Source organism: Dendropsophus ebraccatus, chromosome 4, assembly GCF_027789765.1.
Source record: "Dendropsophus ebraccatus isolate aDenEbr1 chromosome 4, aDenEbr1.pat, whole genome shotgun sequence".
NCBI classification, from domain to species: Eukaryota; Metazoa; Chordata; class Amphibia; order Anura; family Hylidae; genus Dendropsophus; species Dendropsophus ebraccatus.
The window spans coordinates 137,114,081-137,136,382 of NC_091457.1; the positions used below are offsets into that span (position 1 = coordinate 137,114,081).

General features: G+C 42.2%; 1 protein-coding gene across 1 annotated transcript in view; it reads right to left on the reverse strand.

Moving 5' to 3' along the window:
• Positions 1 to 22,302, reverse strand: part of STAB1 (stabilin 1) — a 113,452-nt gene that overhangs the window by 24,513 nt on the left and 66,637 nt on the right. The window contains exons 38-50 of the mRNA XM_069967134.1: positions 22,015 to 22,210; positions 17,234 to 17,329; positions 15,721 to 15,766; positions 15,249 to 15,328; positions 14,762 to 14,887; positions 13,481 to 13,554; positions 12,209 to 12,283; positions 10,487 to 10,603; positions 7,609 to 7,656; positions 7,446 to 7,529; positions 5,646 to 5,786; positions 2,896 to 3,021; positions 242 to 301 (exon numbers count right to left, since the gene is read on the reverse strand). Of these exons, the coding sequence (XP_069823235.1) occupies positions 242 to 301; positions 2,896 to 3,021; positions 5,646 to 5,786; positions 7,446 to 7,529; positions 7,609 to 7,656; positions 10,487 to 10,603; positions 12,209 to 12,283; positions 13,481 to 13,554; positions 14,762 to 14,887; positions 15,249 to 15,328; positions 15,721 to 15,766; positions 17,234 to 17,329; positions 22,015 to 22,210 (1,269 nt within the window). The remainder of the gene's footprint in view (positions 1 to 241; positions 302 to 2,895; positions 3,022 to 5,645; positions 5,787 to 7,445; positions 7,530 to 7,608; positions 7,657 to 10,486; positions 10,604 to 12,208; positions 12,284 to 13,480; positions 13,555 to 14,761; positions 14,888 to 15,248; positions 15,329 to 15,720; positions 15,767 to 17,233; positions 17,330 to 22,014; positions 22,211 to 22,302) is intronic.

Here is a 22,302-nt window from a genome sequence, read left to right on the forward strand (position 1 = left end):
TTTATAGTGTGTTTTAGTAATGTTATTACAACCCAATGACCATATGGTTGTAAGTAGTGTTAAATATTTGTAATCCCTCCTCTCCTTGACAGAATTATGTGTACTATACATCTCTGCATACAAGTATAGCTAGGTAAAGAAAATAAGGCGCATACCATTTATGTTTTTTTTTCAATTTCCCATATACCACATGCTAAAAAGAAAAAGAAGAAATAGAGTAAGTCAATAAGACAATAGTTACCTTTAGAAGTTGGATGAATTTAGAATACCCATATAAATCAGCCACCTCAGATATATTTAACTGCAAAAAATGGTAAAACATGATATAATAGATATCTTATCAGCAAACACTCACAAAAGGTATCCAACGTTGTAATGTATAATAATTCCTTTAGAACACTCTATTAACCCTTTCACCTGTTTTTGCATTTTCACTTTTCCCTTCCTCCCTTTAAGGCTATGTTCCCACAATGTCTTTTTATGCAAAATAACAACCATTATTAAACTATAGAGCCATATGTAGCCTTATTTTTTTGTGTGATCAACTTCTACATGTTACTATAGGATGACCAACCCACCACCCACAATTTCGCTTTTTTTATTTTATTTTTTTATTTGGGGGTGCGACGGAGGCGTTTAGATGTCTTTATTTGTAAATAAAAAAAAGGAGTGATATGATTTTTTTGTTATGGGGGAATTTTGTCATTTTTTTAAAAAATGTTTATCTTGTTGGTTTTTTTTTTTACACTTTTTCTTTCAGTTCCCTCTAGGGCAGCCATGTCAAACTCTGGCCCGTGAGCCAAATCTAGCCCGCATTGCCATTATTTTTGGCCCGCTGAGCTTTTCCATTGTTGTATTAAATCTGGCTCGTCTGACGTTGCAGCAGATTATAATATGAGTGGTCCGGACACCCGCTTAGAGTGGCTTCTACATAAGAGACTATTGGGGAGAGCTGGCTACTATATAAGAGACTATTGGGGAGAGCTGGCTACTATATAAAACTATGGAGGAGGGCTGGCTACTATATAAGAGACTATATGGATGGCTGGCTACTATATAAGGGACTATTTGGAAGGACTGGCTTCTATATAAGAGACTATTGGGGAGAGCTGGCTAATTTATAAGACTATTGGAGAGAGCTGGCTATTATATAAAACTATGGGGGTGGGCTGGCTACTATATAAGAGGCTATTTTAGGGACTGGCTTCTATTTAAGAGACTATTGGGGAGGGCTGGCTACTATATAAGACACTATTGGGAGGGCTGGCTACTATATAAGACACGATTGGGGAGGGCTGGCTACTATATAAGACACGATTGGGGAGGGCTGGCTACTATATAAGACACGATTGGGGAGGGCTGGCTACTATATAAGACACGATTGGGGAGGGCTGGCTACTATATAAGACACGATTGGGGAGGGCTGGCTACTATATAAGACACGATTGGGGAGGGCTGGCTACTATATAAGACACTATTGGGGAGGGCTGGCTACCATATTGGGCACTATTGGGAGGACTGGCTACTATATAAGACACTATTGAAATGGCTGGCTACTATTTGGGGCTCTAATAGTAGGCCTGGCTAGTATGTGGGGTACTATTGTGGGTGGCTACTTCATGGGGAACAATTATAGGATTACCTACTGCTTGAGGGATATAATGGGTAACTACCATGTGGGGACATTTACTTTAGAATAGGCAGTGCCAGGAACGCTGCACGCTGCTCTGACAGTGCCAGAAACGCAGCATGCACTCTTCATTAAATATTAAGGCTGGCCCGCGACTTTCTCCAATTTTTCAATTTTGGCCCACTGTGTATTTGAGTTTGACACCCCTGCTCTTGGGTATAAGCACTCATCAGACGATCTACCATGGCAGGCACAGAGGTCTTTAGAAAGCAATTGGCACCCTGCCATTGCTGCACTCAGACAGGCACAACACCTGTAAGATACCAGTCTTCAGGTTCGGACTGGGCCACCAGGGAGCCCCGGTGGGCCCCCTCCCCTCCCCCCTTTGAAGGGCCCTGAGCTAGAGGTGGGCCTCTCGTTTAGGATCTCCCCATGATCGGGAGATTAAGGGGCCCTCTGCTGCCTTTCACCCTGCTCTAGTGATGGAAGAAAGGCAGCAGGGCCCCTCCCCCTGCCCTCTCAATGGAACGGTCTGATCTGCAGTAGCTCCAGGCACAGCTCTATTCCTGTCTGTCACCCAAGATGCTCCCTCTGTGGGCAGGAAGATGCAGAGACAAGTAGCTACAGCAGCAGCTGGGCCTCCTCCATCCTCCTTCCCTCTTGCAGTGATGTCTTCTCTCTCATGCTGCTGTGTGTGCAGTCGGAGCGGAGGAGAAGGGGGAGGGGCTGCAAGCTGCACAGGAGAAGAGAAAGTCAAGATGGAGACTAGTGGACCCCCTGGAGCTGTCCTGCATAAAAAGTCAGTGTGTGTGAGTGTATATTTTGATCTCCCAACTGCTAATAGCACTAGATAGCATTGCGTGGTACCACCACCCTAAGTGTCCTATGAAGTGCCCTGAGCGGTGTGCAGCAAATGTCCGTTCTAGTGGATTTCTTAATAGACATTAGAGCTATTGTTCAAGAGGGGTAGAGTGGATGGAAAGCATTTACCGCAGAGAGGCCAAGGATACTTCACAGTTAGGGAGCTCCCCATGGCTATTTGGGATTACAGCTGCCTAAGGGGCTGCAGCACTACAGCGAGTACTGATACCTCTTTATCTTTTATCAGTCACAACTCCATACATATTGTAGTGGCTGTGCCTGGTACTGCAGTTAAGACCCTGTCATCTGAACAGGTTTGGTTTGTGGCAGTATTAATATGAGTTTCAGCTTTTTAAAATCCTCATTAAATGTAGTGTCACATAACAGAGTAAATATGAACTTACATTATCTGAACTATTCTTTACAGTAATGTCTGGGATTAAAACCTGGTCAATAATGTGGATCACTCCATTAGTTGCTGTATCATCACTCTTTGTTATTCTTGCCAAATCATTTAAATACACTTCACCCTAAAAAAAATAATAGAATCATTAAATAATTCCTGCTCGTATCAGGGCTAAACAGGAGACATCATACAGGTTAAATCCAACCCACAAAAAAGGAGTACTATGGACAAAGATAAAAAGGGGTAGGGGTTAGGAGGTAGTGGAAACATAATAAGTGATACTCACCTGCCCAAATGCCCCCCCTGCGCTTCAGCTTACAATCATCCAATGGTCTCCTGAATCTCATGATTTCTGTGTCGTCGTGACACAACAGGAACCACCCAGTCAGTCAGTCAGTGACTGCAGAAGTGTTCTGCCTCAGTCAGCAATTGCCTGAGCAGGGCTGTGACACTACATGAGGCAGGGGCACCAGGACAGGTAATTATAAGGCTGGGTTCACACTGCATTTTTGCAATCTTTTTTTTTTTTTTCATTCGCTTTACGCAAAAAAGGATTAAAAAAACAGATGCATTTGTGTGCATCCTTTTTGATCTGTTTTTCCACTGTCCTCCAATATATACACTACCGTTCAAAAGTTTGGGGTTACCCAAACAATTTTGTGTTTTCCATGAAAAGTCACACTTATTCACCACCATACGTTGTGAAATGAATAGAAAATAGAGTCAAGACATTGACAAGGTTTGAAATAATGATTTGTATTTGAAATAACATTGTTTTTACATGTAGATGTGTAATCAGCCGATTACAGGACCAGGAATCAAATCGGCTGATTACACATCTACATTTGCTTCTCCCACCGTTGGTGGTGACGTCCCCCAGTACAGCTGCGGAGTATACTCTTTCATGCTACATATAGAGTTGTGCCTAAATTTTGCACAACCTACCCAGGTGAGTGGATCCCTGTAAGATCTTGTTTCCATCCAACTGGCTATCTTTTATTGCACGAGGAAGCGCCCCCTGTCTCCCTTCTCATTGTTTTTACATGAAACTTTGCTTTCATCAGAGAATCCTCCTTTTGCAGCAATTCCAGCATTGTACACCTTTGGCATTCTAGCTATTAATCTGTTGAGGTAAGCTGGAGAAATTGCACCCCACGCTTCTAGAAGCCGCTCCCACAAGTTGGGTTGGTTGGATGGGCACTTCTGGCGTACCATACGGTCAAGCTGCTCCCACAACAGCTCAATGGGGTTCAGATCTGGTGACTGCGCTGGCCACTCCATTACCTATGATAGAATACCAGCTGCTGCTTCTGCTGTAAATAGTTCTTGCACAATTTGGAGGTGTGTTTAGGGTCATTGTCCTGTTGTAGGATGAAATTGTCTCCAATCAAGCGCTGTCCACTGGGTATGGCATGGCGTTGCAAAATTGAGTGATAGCCTTCCTTATTCAGAATCCCTTTTACCCTGTACAAATCTCCCACCTTACCAGCACCAAAGCAACCCCAGACCATCACATTACCTCCACCATGCTTAACAGATGGCGTCAGGCATTCTTCCAGCATCTTTTCATTTCTTCTGCGTCTTACAAACGTTCTTCTTTGTGATCCAAACACCTCAAATTTGGATTCATCCGTCCACAACACTTTTTTCCAGTCTTCCTCTGTCCAATGTCTATGTTCTTTTGCCCTTCTTCATCTTTTTCTTTTATTGGCCAGTCAGAGATATGGCTTTTTCTTTGCCACTCTGCCCTCAAGGCCAAAATCCAGCAGCCGCCTCTTCACTGTAGATGTTGACGTTGGTGTTTTGCGGGTACTATTTAATGAAGATGCCAGGTGGGGACCTGTGAGGCATCTGTTTCTCAAACTAGAGACTCTAATGTGCTTATCTTCTTGCTTAGTTGTGCAACGCGGCCTCCCACTTCTTTTTCTACTCTGGTTAGAGCCTGTTTGTGCTGTACTCTGAAGGGAGTAGTACACACCGTTGTAGGAAATCTTCAATTTCTTAGCAATTTCTCGCATGGAATAGCCTTAATTTCTAACAACAAGAATAGACTGTCGAGTTTCAGATGAAAGTTTTCTTTTTCTGGCCATTTTGAGCGTTTAATTGACCCCACAAATGTGATGCTCCAGAAACACAATCTGCTCAAAGGAAGGTCAGTTTTGTAGCTTCTGTAACAAGCTAGAATGTTTTCAGATGTGTGAACATGATTGCACAAGGGTTTTCTAATCATCAATTAGCCTTCTGAGCCAATGAGCAAACACATTGTACCATTAGAACACTGGAGTGATAGTTGCTGGAAATGGGCCTCTATACACCTATGTAGATATTGCACCAAAAACCAGACATTTGCAGCTAGAATAGTCATTTACCACATTAGCAATGTAAAGAGTGTATTTGTTTAAAGTTAGGACTAGTTTAAAGTTATCTTCATTGAAAAGTACAGTGCTTTTCCTTCAAAAATAAGGATATTTCAATGTGACCCCACATATATATATTATAAAGGATCAAAACGCATACTTTTTTAACATACACAAAAACGTGATCGACTACGTATGGATGCCTGACCATGAATGAGGTCAAATGGCGCTTTTGTATTGGAAGTTAAAGACTGATCTTTTTAAATATATTAGGTGTCTATGTCTATAACACAATGGTATAACAAGTGAGTGTATAGAAAAGACTAAGAAGACTAACATATGAATGTATTGTTGGTCGCACAGACAATGCGGGTAAATTTACTTGACTTACATTCTTTGTAGATAAGCGTATAGTACCCCCAGAAATTGTATTTAAAGATGATATGTTCCGAAGATCGCCAATAGAAAGCTTCTGACAGCCTACTAGATGGTAGCGGAGTAACTGCTTCATATTTTTCGACCACTCTTTAATCTGTAAGATGATATAGATGTATATACTGTAGCACTAAACTTTATACCAAGAAATAAAGCAATACAGATCATTTATCAGAAGAACACTAGTTGGAGTTTGTACTCTAGAAAGTCAGGGCTCCCTGGCAGAATAGGTACAACAGCAATCTGCAGGTGCCAAATGTTCAATCAGTAATAAGCATGACTGATGGTACTTTTACACGGGACGATTGATCGTTCGTTTTTGCACGATAACGGTCAAATTTGAACGATAATCGTACTTGTAAACGCAGCGAACAATCAAACGACGAGCAAAAAATCGTTCATTTTGATCTTTCAACATGTTCACAAATCATCGTTGATCGTTCGCAAAAAATTCGCAGATTGTTCAGTGTAAACATTCTTTCAACGATTTCCCCTATGTGTGAGATAGGCTTAAACGATCGCATAGCGAATTTTCCGTACGATGTATCGTTCCGTCTAAACGCTGATCGTTATAAAAAAAACCATCGTTCATTCAAAATCGTTAATCGTGCGATCGGGCGAATTATCGCACCATGTAAAAGTACCATGAAAATGACAAGACCTACTGATTCTGTAATCATTCTAATCTTTTAAATTAACTGGTGCCAGAAAGTGTCAGAGATTTGTAATTTACCTCTGTTAAAAAGTCTCAAGACTTCCAGTACTCAACAGCTGCTGTCTGTCCTGCAGGAAGTGATGTATTCTTTCCTGTCTGGAAAGCAGGAGAGGTTTTCTATGGGGTTTGCTACTGCTCTGGATAGTTCCTGACATGGAGAAGGGTGACAGCAGAGGGTATTGTGTCAAACTGGAAAGAATACATTATATTCTGCAGGACATACAGCAGCTGATAAGTACTGGAAGACTTGAGGCTTTTTAATATAAGTAAATTACAAATCTCTTACTTTCTGGCACCAGTTGATTTGAAAGAAACTTCCTCTTTAGGAACTGAGTAAATGTTCTATCAATGGAATATTTACATTTTCCCCTCACAGTTATGGATGAGCAAATTTACAGTAGCCGTGAAACACTTTGATAGGCTTGGAGGTTGGGTGGTCAGCCGGCTACCTTTGAATTCTGTGCCACTTCTCTCCGGGTGCCAGGAAAAGCTGGATCCAGTCCTGGGAAACTGGGAGAAGTTTCCCAGGACTGGATCCAGCTTTTCCTAGCACCCGAAGCGGCATGGAGTTCAAAGGCAGCTGGCTGCCAAGCTGATCAAAGCGCTTCACTTCTGTAAATTTGCTTATTCCTATTCCCAATAAATGACCAAAGCTTTCTAACATTTTGTTTTCACATTCTCATTACGACATATTGAATGCAGAATGAGGGTAGGGGCTTATTAAAAAAAAAAAAAAAAAAAGGTCTGCATTGTATACGACGAATTTCCTGTCGGATAGGTACTTATGTTGTGGTTGAGAGGCAATAACATTCACACACAAAATAAAGGTTAAATAAGTAATCATCATCACTGTTAGGCCAGGTCCACACTATGTAAAAAAAACGGCCGTATTTCATAACAACGGCCATATTTGCAAAATAACGACCGTTGTTTGTGCAAATACGGCCGTTGTTATGAAATACGGCCGTGCTTTTTACGTAGTGTGAACATAGCCTTAATGTACAAGGACACACACATATATATATGTGGGACGGATCTTACCGTGGTGTTGTTTATAAGAATCTCGCTCTGTGGGACAAATACGGTAAAAGGTCCTTCGCCTGTCAAATCTGATACTCCACATAACTAACCAAAAGATGACAAAAGTGACAAATTATAAAATGTTGCTGTATTATCTATGGTATTTAGTAACTTCATTACTGACCTGGAGGTGGGCATGGAAGCGGTTTGTTTCTGTATTATAATTAAGCACCTGCAAAATATTGAAAAGATATGTACTGATAATGATATTCAGGGGAAGCGGGTTAAAGAAACAGGGCTGCCAGAGTATCACATGACAATTATACATAATGATTACAGATAATTACTATCAATGGATTCACATCTGCCAATTCACTAGGAACTGTATACTTGGTGTATGTTTTTAAAGCGTACCTGTCATGAAGTACGCTGGACCATATCGTCATGCATTCTACTTTGCGTACCCATGTGGGCAGCCATGCCAGGTAGGTACTGCGCGCACCCCAGATGTTGATGTAATTAGTGTTGCAAGCATTACCAATCCAGCATGGTCATCTCCATAGATACCTGAACTTCCGTCGGAAATAGATTGCAGTCTGGTCCAGCGCACTTCGTGACAGGTACAGAACTCAGTGAGTTACGTGTTTACCGGAGCTGGGTCAGTATTTACCTCTTTATTCTCAAAGGTAAGGAATGCATTTTGAAAGCGGAGATGTCTCAGTGTTCGCTTTATATAATATAGCGCTGGTACCCTGGATTTATGTAGAGGCACATGCACCGACATCACTGCCATTACTGAAATCTATGCCAGCTCATTTCTTTCCCCCCCTTTCCATATAGTTATTCAAGTTCACATTAGAGCATGCCCACAATGCTCTCCCATTGGGATACAGCCTCAAACATGGTGGATTAACTATGCATTGTTTACAGAAACAACAAATTGGAAGTTGCAACTTTTAGCATATTATTGTCCAAATCCACAGCAAAAAATCTGCAGGAATTGAAGAGAATTTTGGAAGCATTTGCTGTCACAGCAAACTGGACCAGATTTTCAAAATCTCAAATCCACAGCATGCCAATTTTTGTGTTGGCAGCGTTGTGGATTCAGTCCAGGACTACACTGCAACTTTTTGTAGTTCTACAAGATTGATTTTTAATGAGGACTGTCACAGGGTTTTAGGTAGTTAAAATAAATGCATGGTTGTATCGGGCTTCTCAGTCTGATTTCATACTTTTCCAGTGCTAAGGTTTTAATTAATATGGAGATTAGCTCCAAAAACCAAGGGGGTGTTCGCCACTCTGTCAAAAGCCCGGGTGCAGACCTCTCTGTTAGGCAGAAGGGAGAATCCCAGAGAACTGTGCATGCTCCAAGTATGGTTTGCAGAATGCTCACACAGGATTTTATCTCAGTGGATGAACTGAATGTAAAGCTTAATGGATGTCAATTAGGCAGCTGGAGGCAAATACAAGAGAGAACAGGGGTGTTGCAAGCAAGCAGTGGCAAGTACATAGCTGGGCTTTAGTGTCCAGAGGGAACACCCCTGGGCTTTCGGAGCTTATTTCTATATTAATAAGAAAGATGGGTATCAAGGCACTGGAGGGCTGAACCTGTAACCAATGAAGATTTATTCACAGGATCTGGTACCAGATTGTGTGAATAAATCTTTATTGATTATAGTACAGATGCTGCAGGACTCCTCTGCTGTTAATGTCTGATGACAAGTCAAAACTAATTTTAATGACAGGTACTCTTTAAAATCAGCTGCAGAAGATATGCAGTCTGTGAACATAACCTAAACACACTGGGAGGCATTTATTAAGTCCGGCGTTTTTTTACGCCGGACTTAAAAATGCCCCCGCAGCTCCGGCGGTACGGGGATTTATGTAGAGGCGGACTGCCTGTACATAAATCCTGTGCGCGCCGGTGCGCACCGCCGAAAACCTACGCCAGCTGAGGACTGGAGTAGGTTTTCGGCGTACATTTGGGCGGAACGGATGATAAATCGCGCGGACTCTGAGTCCGCACCCTCCGTTCCGCCCACTTCCCGCCTACTTTCCGCCCCCTGGCGTACTCGGCGGAAAGTGCCGATTTGCGAATATTTTATTCGCAAATCGGCCATTTGCGTATAAAATAATACGCAAATCGGCACTTTCCGCCAAAAATCATCCGTTCGCCGGATGATACATGTGGCCCACTGAGTTTATTTTATTGTTTATAGTGAATGTAGCATCAGTACATTTGCTTTAGGTGTTTCACATGGATAGAATGATGCCAGCATGGGAAAGTTGGTGCCACTGTCCTTTTTTTGAACCACGGCCTGGTACGGCGCCATTCTATTCCCGGGTACCAGCCAGGGCTAAAGCACTGGAGGCGGGCCAGCCCGCCCCCAGTGGAAGGAAAGCCTCGCTCCTCTATGATGCGGCTCCATTGAATGTAATGGAGCCACGTCATAGAGGAGCGGGGGTCTCCTCCCACTAGGGGTGGACCGGCCGCCTCCAGTTGTTCAGAATTGGCCAGTACCTGGGAATATCCATGTGTACCACTTAAAGCGAATGTACTGATGGTACAGTCGCTTCAATGTTCATGCAAAAAACCCACAACAGAAAATCTACAACAAATATCCATTAAAATTCATACAATTCCGTGTGCAAACTCTGCTGAGGACTTTGATGAAAAAATACTGCAGATTTTCTGCATTTCCTTGTCGGCATACATCATGTGACTCCCCTTCATGCTGCGATGGCTTAAAACTGCTAACAGATTCCCTTTAATATCATTTTATATAAATGTATATAAGCAAGAGATTTCTTTCTGTTTATCTGGTTGAGTCACACAATTGTCCATAACTGTGAAATTGGCTATTTGTGCATATCCCATCTGCTATAGAAAGAGTGACTGTACATGCTTGGCCAGCACCCACATACTTGGGTTCTCAGCGTCAGCCCCTAATTATCAGAAATGTATGGCATATCCTTGAAAAAATGCAGAAAAAGGTAAGTAAGAATGCACAGTGAGAACTGTCCACCAAGAATCACTATGAAGATAAATAGAGGTAGAGGACCTGTGTAATCTTTCCTGTGCAGGTGATACCATCCCCACGGAATCCAAATTTACAGAGGCAGAAATTTCTTGGAATAGAAGGAAAGCACGTTGCAAAAGGACTACATCCTCCGTTATTCTGTAACATAAGATAAATAACATGCACAATGTGAATAAGATGGCTGCCTGGTACAGAGGATATTGGGTGGTAAAAATAAAACAAATGGTTAAATGTATAAAATAGTCTACTTGAAGTGTCAATGTCATTTTTTTACATCAGTCAAGCTCTGTCTGTTCCATGGAGAGGGGGTGGGGAGGAGGGAGATTAGTCGCCAGCAGCGAGCAGAGAACAAAGGATTACTCGGTGGGAGCTGTGTGAAAGCCAGTATTCAGAGGTCAGAGAGGTCAGTGCTGACTTCAGAGGAGATATCCCGGTAATGTAGCTGTGAATTAACTCTTTGTTGTCCGTTTTTGGTGCCTCATCTCCCTCCCCTCTCCATAGAAAACCATGAAGACAGGGGGGAGAGCTTCAAACAGCTTTTTCATGATAAAAAATGCATTTTTTGGCTAATAAACATATTTACAAAGTTTCTTAAAATCGCTTGTACTATTGATTTTTGCCAATAAAGTTAAGAAGTACCTGTCAATATATATATATATAAAAAAAAACTTTTGAAATGTCACAGAGATTTGATCAGGATCTAAGTGTTGCGACCGTGTCACATGTTCAGTAGAACGAGCAGTAGAAGTCGTCACTCATCGCATTTTCTCCTGGCTCTGAGTTGTGTGTGTTAGGGCACCATAGACATACATTACTGGCCCGTCCAGGACTTCTCCCCACTGGTGTTCCTGATAGGTCATGGTCTGACCACTCAGACCCAGACTGATGAAATATCTGTGACGTGTGAAAAGTTTTTTTTATAATGACAGGTATGCTTTAAAGGACTATTCTGCTCAAACATAACTTTTCAGATGTTTCTGCTCATGGTGAGACTAACAGTTACTTCTATAATTGTTTCTATTCTATCTATTCAGTCTCCTTCCAGTTTTGAGCTGCTGCTTTCTGCTGAAGACACAAAAATCTGTGTGTGAGCTTTTCTGTCTCCCCCTCCTCCCCCCTCCCTTTCGAAACGGGTGGTGTAAACAAGTCCCTGACTGGCTTAATCTGTAACGTAGCTTCTTTGCAATGGAGGAATAATCAAAGTGAGTTCATCAGCAACTTGACCTCAGACTAACCCTCCCAGCATTACAAAGCAGCTACAATGTTGCAAAAAAATCAGCCAGGGAATTGTTTAGCTGTCTCAGAAGAGAGGGGAGAGGAAGGGGGACAGAGAAAAAAGTTCATTTTTGTGTTTTCAGCAATAAGCAGCAGCTCAGAACTTGGGGTAGGAGACTGAATAGATAATAAGAAGTATGGAATGAATTGTAAGTCTCACCATGGGCAGCAATGGTTATGTTTGGGTGGAACACCCCTTTAAGTGGTTGTGGTAGTGTCAAACAACTCCCCTCCACATTTCTATAAATCACTTCATTTACCCTACGAAAACAGCTTTAAACTCTTGACCACAAGTTGTCTTCCCTCCCTGCACTCTGTTGCCACGTTCATAATTTCTCTAGTAACAGTCATAGCAAGAGTGAACAAAGGAAGAAGGGACAGGGCTTAGTAGGAGAGAGGAAGAGGTGTTAATTGCCATGTAATTTACAGTTGTTTTACACATTAAATATGTATAAGTGACTACCAAACCTCTTTGCAATTGTCGATAGGTAAACATAAAGCTGAACCATTTCCTTCATACCCTTTTAGGCAATTGCAGGCAACCTGTAAAGAAATCAAAGTGTTAGTAAGAACTAAAAGGAAGACAAAATGACATAATGTATTATATACGGTATGACACAGTGCTCTCTGCTGCCACATGTGTCTGCGTCTGGAACTGTCTAGAGCAGCAGAGGTTTTCTATGGAGATTTGCTACAGCTCTGGACAGTTCCTGACATGGACAGAAGTGGCAGCAGAGAACACTGTGTCAGACTGAAAGGAACACACCACTTCCTGCAGGGCATAAAACAGCTGATAAGTACTGGAAAACTTGAACTTTAATACAAGAAGTTTACAAATCTGTGCAGGTTTTTGGCACCAGTTGATTTTTAAAACCATTTTATTTTTCTGGTATAACATTTTTATTCATCATAATTATTATTTAGTTATAAAGTTACAAATACAAAAAAAGTTCACTCCAGAACAATATAAGGCTGTGTTCACACTACGTATATTTCAGTCAGTATTGCAACCAAAACCAGGAGTGGATTAAAAACACAGAAAGGCTATGTTCACACAATGCTGAAATTGAGTGGATGGCCGCCATATAACAGTAAATAACCGCCATTATTTCAATATAACAGCCGTTGTTCTAAAATAACAGCAAATATTTGCCATTAAATGGCGGCCATCCACTCAATTTCAACATTGTGTGAACAGATCCTTTCTGTGTTTTTAATCCACTCCTGGTTTTGGTTGCAATACTGACTGAAATATACTGACTGAAATATACATATACTGACGAAAATATACGTAGTGTGAACGCAGCCAAAGGCTGGGTTCACACTATGTATATTTGAGGCTGTATTTGTGAGGCTGTATAGCAACCAAAACCAGGAGTGGATTGAAAACACAGAAAGGCTCTGTTCACATAATGTTGTAATTGAGTGGATGGCCGCCATTTAATGGCAAATATTTGCTGTTATTTTAAAACAACGGCTGTGGTATTGAAATAATGGCCGTTATTTACTGTTATATGGCGGCCATCCACTCAATTTCAACATTGTGTGAACGGATCCTTTCTGTGTTTTCAATCTACTCCTGGTTTTGGTTGCTATGAGGACCTGACATGAGGACCAAATACAGCCTCAAATATACATAGTGTGAACCCAGCCCCAGTCTGTATAGAAAATACTCCCACCAGAATAATCAATAATTCTGCAACACGGAGGGTTGTTTTGTAGTAATTAATGGAAGCTTACCTTGTTTGGCCCCGTTTTAGTGCATTCTGCATTGCGATGACAGCCGCCATTATTTTCCAGACATGCATCAATTTCTAATTCAAAATGAAAAATTGCTTACTACACCAAAAAATCTTAAAAGTGTACCTGTTGTTTTGGGAAAACTTTTGACCTGTTTTAGAGACACTGACCGAGATCGAAAGAACGAGCAGGGAGGATACCGCACTGCAGCATGTACTCGTCCCACTCTGTGTTAGAAATAAGAGTCTGGCTCATAATGTAAGTCTATGGAGCCCAATTCTTTTTTTCTTACACAGAGAGGGGGGAGGATGCGCTGCAGTGCGGTCCTCTCCCCGCTCATTCTCCCAATCAGGACGGGTCTGTACACTCAAACACTTACCGATGAAAACTTTTGACGCGTCCCTATGACATGTCAAAAGTTTTCCCAAACGACAGTGACCTTTTAATAAATAATTCCAATGTCAATATAAATGTGTTCAATGTCCTCCAGGCTACAGTGCTTATGCCTGTAAAACAGCAGATATTCATAGGAAAGATTTCTATTTTGGGAGACACTATGTACGGGAGGATATGGGGTGAGATGACTACCCCGGGGGACACCAGGGGTGATGTATAACACGAGGGGCACTATCTCCTGGAGGGGATACCAGGGGAGATGCCTAATATATGCTATGTAATTTACTGGGCAGAGGGCTAACAAACAGGGGGATTACCTACGGTGGGATGGAGGAGAGGAGGGGGGCCCAATGCAAAGTTTGCTATGGGGCCCAACCTTTTTTAGTTATGCCCCTGGGCTCAGATATACTGTTTAGTGTTCAGTTTAACAGATATGTACTAGTGCAGATTAATTTTTTACACTTACCCAATATGCCGCCAGTATGTATTAGCATACTTTAGGTGATTGTAGCATTGGACAACTATAGTAAAAGGTATGAATAGTTTCAATGCTTACCAAGCTATTGAGCCATAAAAGCAGTTTGTGATGGGTTTATTTTTTCATGACGATTTGCCCTGAAAGAGTGTTGGGTGCTGCCATGTACATGTGCCTTTTGAGCCAATTAGTGTTTGAGGCGGGGCACTGCTGATGCTGCTTATTGGACATGCCTACCTTGAACATAGGGACAAAGCTCTGTGACAGCAGTGGTGGAGGGAAGCAGGGAAGGTAAGTATAGATTTATTTATTTTTTTGAGTTTTTTTTCCTGGAATACAACTTAAGTGTATCCTATGTAAGTGGGAACATTACTATTGTTACCAAGAAGAAAACAACTATTTACACTCACCAGTACAGATGACCCCATCTCCACTGTAGCCATCAAAACAAGTACAACGTGGTTGTCCCAAGGGAGCTCTTTCACACTTTGCATATTTGGAGCATCCTCCATTGTTCGTGCTACAGGGATCTATTTCTGAAATCATAAGAAAATGTACAAATTTACTTAGTATCCGTCTGGCATGGTAGTAAAACAGTAGAGGAAGGCTGATGCCTGAACAGATCCTATTGATTATTCTTGGCATCTGATATGTCAAATGAAGAATCAGGCTGGTATGAGAACTGGATAGTAAATTATCCCTTGCAGGATTTTCCTATCTGGCTTTGATACTTTCCTAGTATGATACATATACTGTAAATACAGTGCAGGATAATACTTTGATGACTCTGGGGAGTCTATATGATTGGATGTGTATGGTTTGTTCAGACAGCATATATTTGATACGATTGGAGTTGTACACAGTTATATAGACCATAATAATGAGCTATGATCATACCTGTGCAATGTGTCCCATTCCCTGCAAAGCCGGGAAGACAAGAGCATCTCGCAGTTGAGTTTGTACCGTTTGTAATGCAGCTGGTGGGAAAAAAAACATAAGGTCTATAAACAGAGGTGCACCAACATGACATGGACTAAAGGCTAGGGCTGCACCACTGACAAATATGGCATGCATAATGAAAGAATTATTATTCTCCACTATGTATAGAGAGAATGCTAGCAACTACTACTGCTGCTGCTGCTGCTGCTGCTGCTGCTGCTGCTGCTGCTGCTACTACTAGATTTTCGGTGACTTCACTTTGTTTGGGAATACATGGCTAAAAACCAAAATGTCAGGTTGGTATTATCTGTGGAGTTCCCCAAGCTGCTCACTCTTCTCTCCTTGCCCTGCTTATACCACCACCACCACCGCCCACCCTTCAGTACCAACACTCATGCATGTAAAGGCTTTCATGAAATCTTCTGCTTACTTGGCATATTTGCTGCAGCTGCCATTGCACAAATCTGTTTTGATATCTAAAAAGCAAATATTTATTTTAGCATATGTTTCAAGTAATGTACAAGCAGTAAGGCCCCGTTCCCACTGAGCAAAGGTAGCGGTATTCCGAGACGGAATTGTCCGCCGCGGAATACCGTTAGCCTCCCGCTCATAATGGGAGTCTATGGGAGGCGCGCGCTCCTGCCCTGTCCGCGCTGAAGAATGAACATGTTCATTCTTCAGCGCGTACAGAGCAGGAGCGCACGCTTCCATAGACTCCCATTATGAGCGGGAGGCTAACGGCATTCCGCGGCGGACAATTCCGTCGCGGAATTCCGCTACCTTTGCTCAGTGGGAACGGGGCCTAACAACATAAAAGCGACAGAGACATAAAAGAGACATTTATGAAGCAGTTTGCGCTATTTTTGAGAATCTTGCTCCGAGGGGGGCGTGGTTTATGTAAGCTACCTTTTTAGACCGGCTTATCATGTACAATTTGTTGTGCAGTCAGACTCTGGCGCTGTTTTTTTAAGCCAAGCTGTTAGCCAAAAAAGAAAATGCAAATATAGCACAAGACTTGTCAAGGCCTGTGCGTCTAATGATAATTTTTATATGGGCCAGAGATTTTGTTACAAGTGATACATGTCCCCCTATGTTTAATGTGAACGTTAAAGCGGTTGGCCACTTTATAGTAAAAAGCAGGTCAACACAGCCTGGAGGAGGGGAGTCTGATTTTAGCTCTATGGTCTAATTTACATGTCCTGTGAAATTGTCCGTAGTCGCGGATCCGCAACCATGGACACTTTTAGGGCCCATTGAAGTAGCCATTTACATGATATGTGCCGTGACCCGCACCGCGAAAAAATAGGACATGTCCTAGTGCGGATCGTGGCACAGATCTCCCGTAAATCATGCTCTCCCGTCATCTCTGCGGCTGGGCAGCGGGATAGTGTGAATGAGCCCTATGAGGCACACAGGGAGCTGCTGTCAGTATATACAGTGATTAGAATTACTAATACTGTACACTGAGCAATGTTACTATAAAGTTGCTGACCCCTTTAATAAAGATTTAGGCTAAAATGCCCACTGATGGAACAGGATCTGTTCCTTTTTAACATATACATTCTTGCCCATTCCAAAATTTGTATGCATTAACAAAAACACAATGCTGCCTGATAAATCCGTCACATTTTCAGACTTGAAGGGGTGTGAAAAATGTTTAAAACACATAATTACATAAACCTCAACCACTAATATAATCCTAATTTTAGAACAGCTTTGGGCAATAGTAGGCGTGATCTGATGATACAGCACCCTGTATTCTGGTGATGATCCCACAGTACACTGGAATGAGATTACCTCTTTGTTGTAGAGCTCCTTTTACACTTATGCTATTAATAGATGCACTTTCTATTTATTTAGTTTCTATTTATTTAGTGACCTAACATACACAGCTAGGTTACCAAACCCTTTGAAGTGTAGAGACGACCTGGTGATATACCTACCTATGTCACAGGTGTAACCAGTCCAGCCTTTATCACACTGGCAGAATCCATCTCCGTGCAGTCCATCATTACACTTTCCATGGATACAGTCACAATCTATAAAAAACAAACAAACAACGAGACACTGATGGCACTCTATTTCATGACCCCTCAGCCATAGCTGAGAAATTTTGGAAATATTTTGCAGGTTTATACTATTTGCCTTCACCACTGCCTGAGGACCATACCGAACGTACAAATCTCTTTGACTCTTTTCTTACTGATTGCCAATTACCAAAACTACCTTTAGAGGCCCATGAGGAACTAAATGCAGATGTAACGGCGGAGGAGCTAGGGGAAGTACTGAAAAACCTACCCGCAGGCAAGTCACCGGGGCCAGATGGTTTCACCTACTTGTATTACCGCACCTTCGCCCCTATACTAAATCCCCACTTACTAGCTATGTTTAATGTATTTTTGTCAGGTGTCCCACTCCCCACTTCACTCACACACGCCTATATATCTTTAATCCCCAAACCCGGAAAGGATCCGGCTGACTGTGGGAGCTACCGCCCCATCACTCTCTTGAATACGGATCTCAAGCTGTACACTAAGATCCTTGCTTCCCGCCTGTCGAGATGGCTACCTCAATAGATAAAGACCAAGTTGGTTTTGTTGCATGTCGACAGGTGGGAGACAACACTCGAAGAGTGGTGAACCTGATAGACGCAATAAATAAAGAGCAAGGCTCTGCATTGTTGTTGGGTCTTGACGCGGAGAAGGCCTTTGACCGCCTGGGCTGGCCTTTTATGCTGAGAGTACTGGAAACCTTCGGATTACAGGGGGCCTTTCTCCGGGCAGTTGGAGGCCTATATTCCTCACCAACAGCCTCTATCAAGTTCCCACATGCTATGTCTGGTGTGATCGACATCCATAATGGCACACGCCAGGGGTGCCCGCTGTCGCCGTTGATTTTTGTGATGTGCATTGAACCCCTGGCTTCTGCCATACGCCGTCACCCAAACATCCATGGGATCCAAATACGAGGAAAAGAATATAAATTGTCCCTTTTTGCAGACGACGTGCTACTCACTTTAACTCAGCCACACATCTCCCTCCCTAACCTTCACACACTGCTGGCTACCTTTAGTCGTCTCTCCGGGTATAAAGTAAACGCATCCAAGACGGAAGCCCTCCCTATTAATATCCCCGACCCGTTACTGTCCACGCTCAGAATGAATTTTAAGTATAATTGGAAAGACACCTCTCTCAAATACCTGGGGGTTCAAATCACAAATTCATATTCCTCTTTATATACACATAATTTTCCCAAATTGTTTGCTGATATCCGGTCCCTACTGGAGAAGTGGAATGCATTACCCATTTCACTACTTGGTCGAATAGCAGTGGTCAAAATGACTATACTACCCAAGATCCTCTACTACTTCGAGACCCTCCCTGTCCCCGTCCCTATGAGTGTATTGAAAACTGTTCAAGCCTCCATCCTGCGCTTCGTGTGGGCACATAGGCGGCATAGAGTTGCAAAAAATATTCTACAAGCCCCTAAATGTTTGGGAGGACTTGCATTACCAGACTTGGCCTGCTATTACTGGGCGGCTCATCTGCGTCATATCCCAGCTTGGGCATCACCTTTGGCCTACACGAAGTGGATGATGATTGAAAAGCTATGGATAGCCCCAATACACCCCAATTCCCTCCTATGGGCCACTCCAAACACACCTCTCCAAGGGCCGGTTCTGGGTCCTATCACTCACACTAGGAGAATATGGAACATGTGTATTAAAAAGTTTCCCCTAGCCTCTAAATATTCTCCCATGACCTCCTTTCTGTTCCACCCAGGTTTGCCGGACAGTCTAACTGGAGCTATGACTAAGGTTTGGCAGGCCAGCAACCTATTTAGATTCGCTGACATTGTCAACCCTAAAGATAGGACTCTCCTTCCTTTCCCCACCTTAGTCTCTGATCATGCGCTATCTCCTACAGCACAGTATCAATACCTTCAGATCAAGCATTTTGTGACCACGTTGTTTTCCACAACTACGGTTTCTCTTCCCACAGATTTTGAGAGGCTATGTAAAGCAGGGGTTTCCACTAAAGGTCTTATCTCAGACATATACCGTATATTGAAGAGCCCTCCCCCTGACGGCGACATTAGATACCCCTACATGTCACGCTGGGAAGCGCTCTTTGGAAAACAGTTACCTCAAACTGTCTGGCGAGTAATATGGGACAGAGCTGCTAAGACGTCTATATGCACGATGTACAAAGGAAACCAATACAAATTGATGCTTTTTTGGTACCACACACCCGAATTCCTACATACACTAAACCCGGCACTACCCAAAACATGCTGGAGATGTGATAGAGGAGTGGGTACCCTGCAACATATTTATTGGACATGCCCTTTAATAATCTCCTACTGGGAGATGGTGCGAGACCTGATTAAAGACCTGAGCGGCCTAGAGATCCCCCTAGACCCTGTCTTCTATCTATTTAATGTATCGTCCATGAAGTTGGGACCTAAAACAATGAAATTACTGTTACATATTCTTACGGCAGCTAGATGCTTAGTAGCTCGGTTCTGGAGGAAAACAGCGGTGCCTACAAGAAACGATCTGTATGCTCGGATCTTAGACGTTAGAAATATGGAACAGTTAACGGCAATGATTAACAATAAGCTTGAACATCTAAATAAGGTTTGGAGCCTTTGGGATATATACTGGGCAGAAAAAGAGTCGGACCGTGATAAACCCTTGGGGGCAGGACAGTCTACGTAGTCCAAATACTCTCACCACAAACCCCTTCCTTGTGTTTCCTGTCTTGTCGTGTCCCCCAAAGTGTTTGTTTTTCCCCACTATTACACTGGAGGAGTGTATACACCATGTCTTTCTACACCGTTCAAATGTTAACTACTTTGGATTTAATAGGGTTTATGCAATGTTTATATTTATATGACCATCATATAATTGTCATTCACCCTCTAATTGTTCATTTCTGTATTGTGTAAAATATAAAACTTTCAATAAAAATTACAATTTAAAAAAAAAAAAAAAAAAAAAACAAAACACTAATTACTTATACTGCCATTTGTATATGTAAAAAAAACAACACAACAGCTTATGCTGAAAAGTTTAGGTGGCCCTTTAAATTTACTGGTGGTTTTATATTTTTTAATGGACAGTTCTTCAGTCCTGGACACAATTATATATATATATATATATATATATATATATATATATATATATATGTATATATATATATATATATATATATATATATACACACACATCTTTTATTATCTTTGAACAAACCCTTTGGCCTATGGAGGGATGAGTGGGCCTTTTTAAATCCATCCTTTTATTTGATAAGACGATATCAGCAACAAGATCTGTGACGATCAGTTAGTCGCAGGGGAGCTTAAATTTGAGTAAAGGATCTGTAAGTATTTGATTTGTATTCGATGGTCAATTCAGATTCGGACAGGAGCAGGGTTATCTGTCAAAAGACACCAGTCCCTGCTCCTTTATACTAAGCAGCAAGGCATACACTGTATGCACAGAGCTCTCAACCGAATAAATGCTGTGATTGTACATGCCATGCATATAACATCACTGTTTACTCCCCGGTGGCCATGCATGCTAAACTGAAAAACATACATTGTATGCCTTGTGGCTCAGTGTTTTTGAAAGGAGTCCCTGCTTATGTGTGATTTACCTGGATTCAGTTGAACTGGTTCACTCATCTCTACGATTAAGAAATGGCTATCAATCGGGGTCAATTGCGTTAAACTAAAGCAGCAGTAAAGGCACATCTTAACAATAGTGTCCATTAGAACAGTTACAGTACTTTGAACCATTTAATGTGGTATCAATCAAAATTATGCTATGCTCCAGTGTCCCCTTGCATATCTAGAGTGTTGGCCGAGCAGGTGCCCCTGCAGCTTCATGCAAAGTCCAAGAGACTTGTGAAGTCTCGTGAAGGTGAAGTCTTATGTACCATCCTTGACAGCATAGCTGAGAAGTGCCTGTTGGGAATTACAAAAAAAATGGTGTAGGTGTCATATTAATTCATTATGTTCAATGGGAGCCGAGCAGCAGTTCTCAGGTGCCCACTATATAATAAATGGGATTCCAGGCCTATTCACTAAATAATCCAGGTTGCCAAAGATCTGATTGGCAGGGGAAACTTGTACCAGCACCTTGCCAATCAGTGATTGATGGCCTGTCCTACAGATAGGCTATGAACCACCCATTTAACAATTAATGCCGATTGGGAGGGGGTCCAAGTCGGCATTTGATTAGCGGTGACTGCTGAACTTGGATAAAGCTCTAAGGTTGTCTGGAAAACATGGATACAGCCAATGACTATATCCATGTTTCCCACATAGCCTTAGGGCTTTATCCAACTTCAGCAGCCAGCGCTAATCAAATGCCGAAAGTTCGGGTTTGGATCGACTCGAGCATGCTCGAGATTCGCTCATCTCTAATTACAGCCCTCAGCACTTTACGTGCTTGGGAACCAAGAGCCTAAGAGTAAAAACATTTTTCTACATTCTGGAGGCTCAGACTGATATATGAAAGGTACCATGCGTCTCCTTGACCCAACAGCTATTTTAAAAGTGTCAGCCCTTTGGAACATGAATTGGAACTGACAGATTCACTTTAAATCCATCATGGTAAATTGTGTGTGGTTCAGTATCATGGCACAATACAGTGCTGTAACACTACATCATCAGTACCATATATTGTCACCAATATTTAGATTATACCAGCAAAAATCACCTGTTTTGCAGTCGCTGCCATATCTTCCGGGTTCGCAGGTTTCACAAGCAGTTCCATGAAAACCTTCCTTGCATGTACATTCTCCACTTCCAGCAATCCCATCTTCACATCTTCCATTGTTGAAACAGACATTGTTCACACCACCTGGGCACGCTAGACACTGGTGTCCATAATAACCTTCACAACACTGAAGCTCCTGGGACAGGGAAATACAGCTTTAGAATCAGAGCTCAAGAATATATGGGATCTCACCCAGCTCGCCCATTTGCCCCATTTAGATATTAGTGC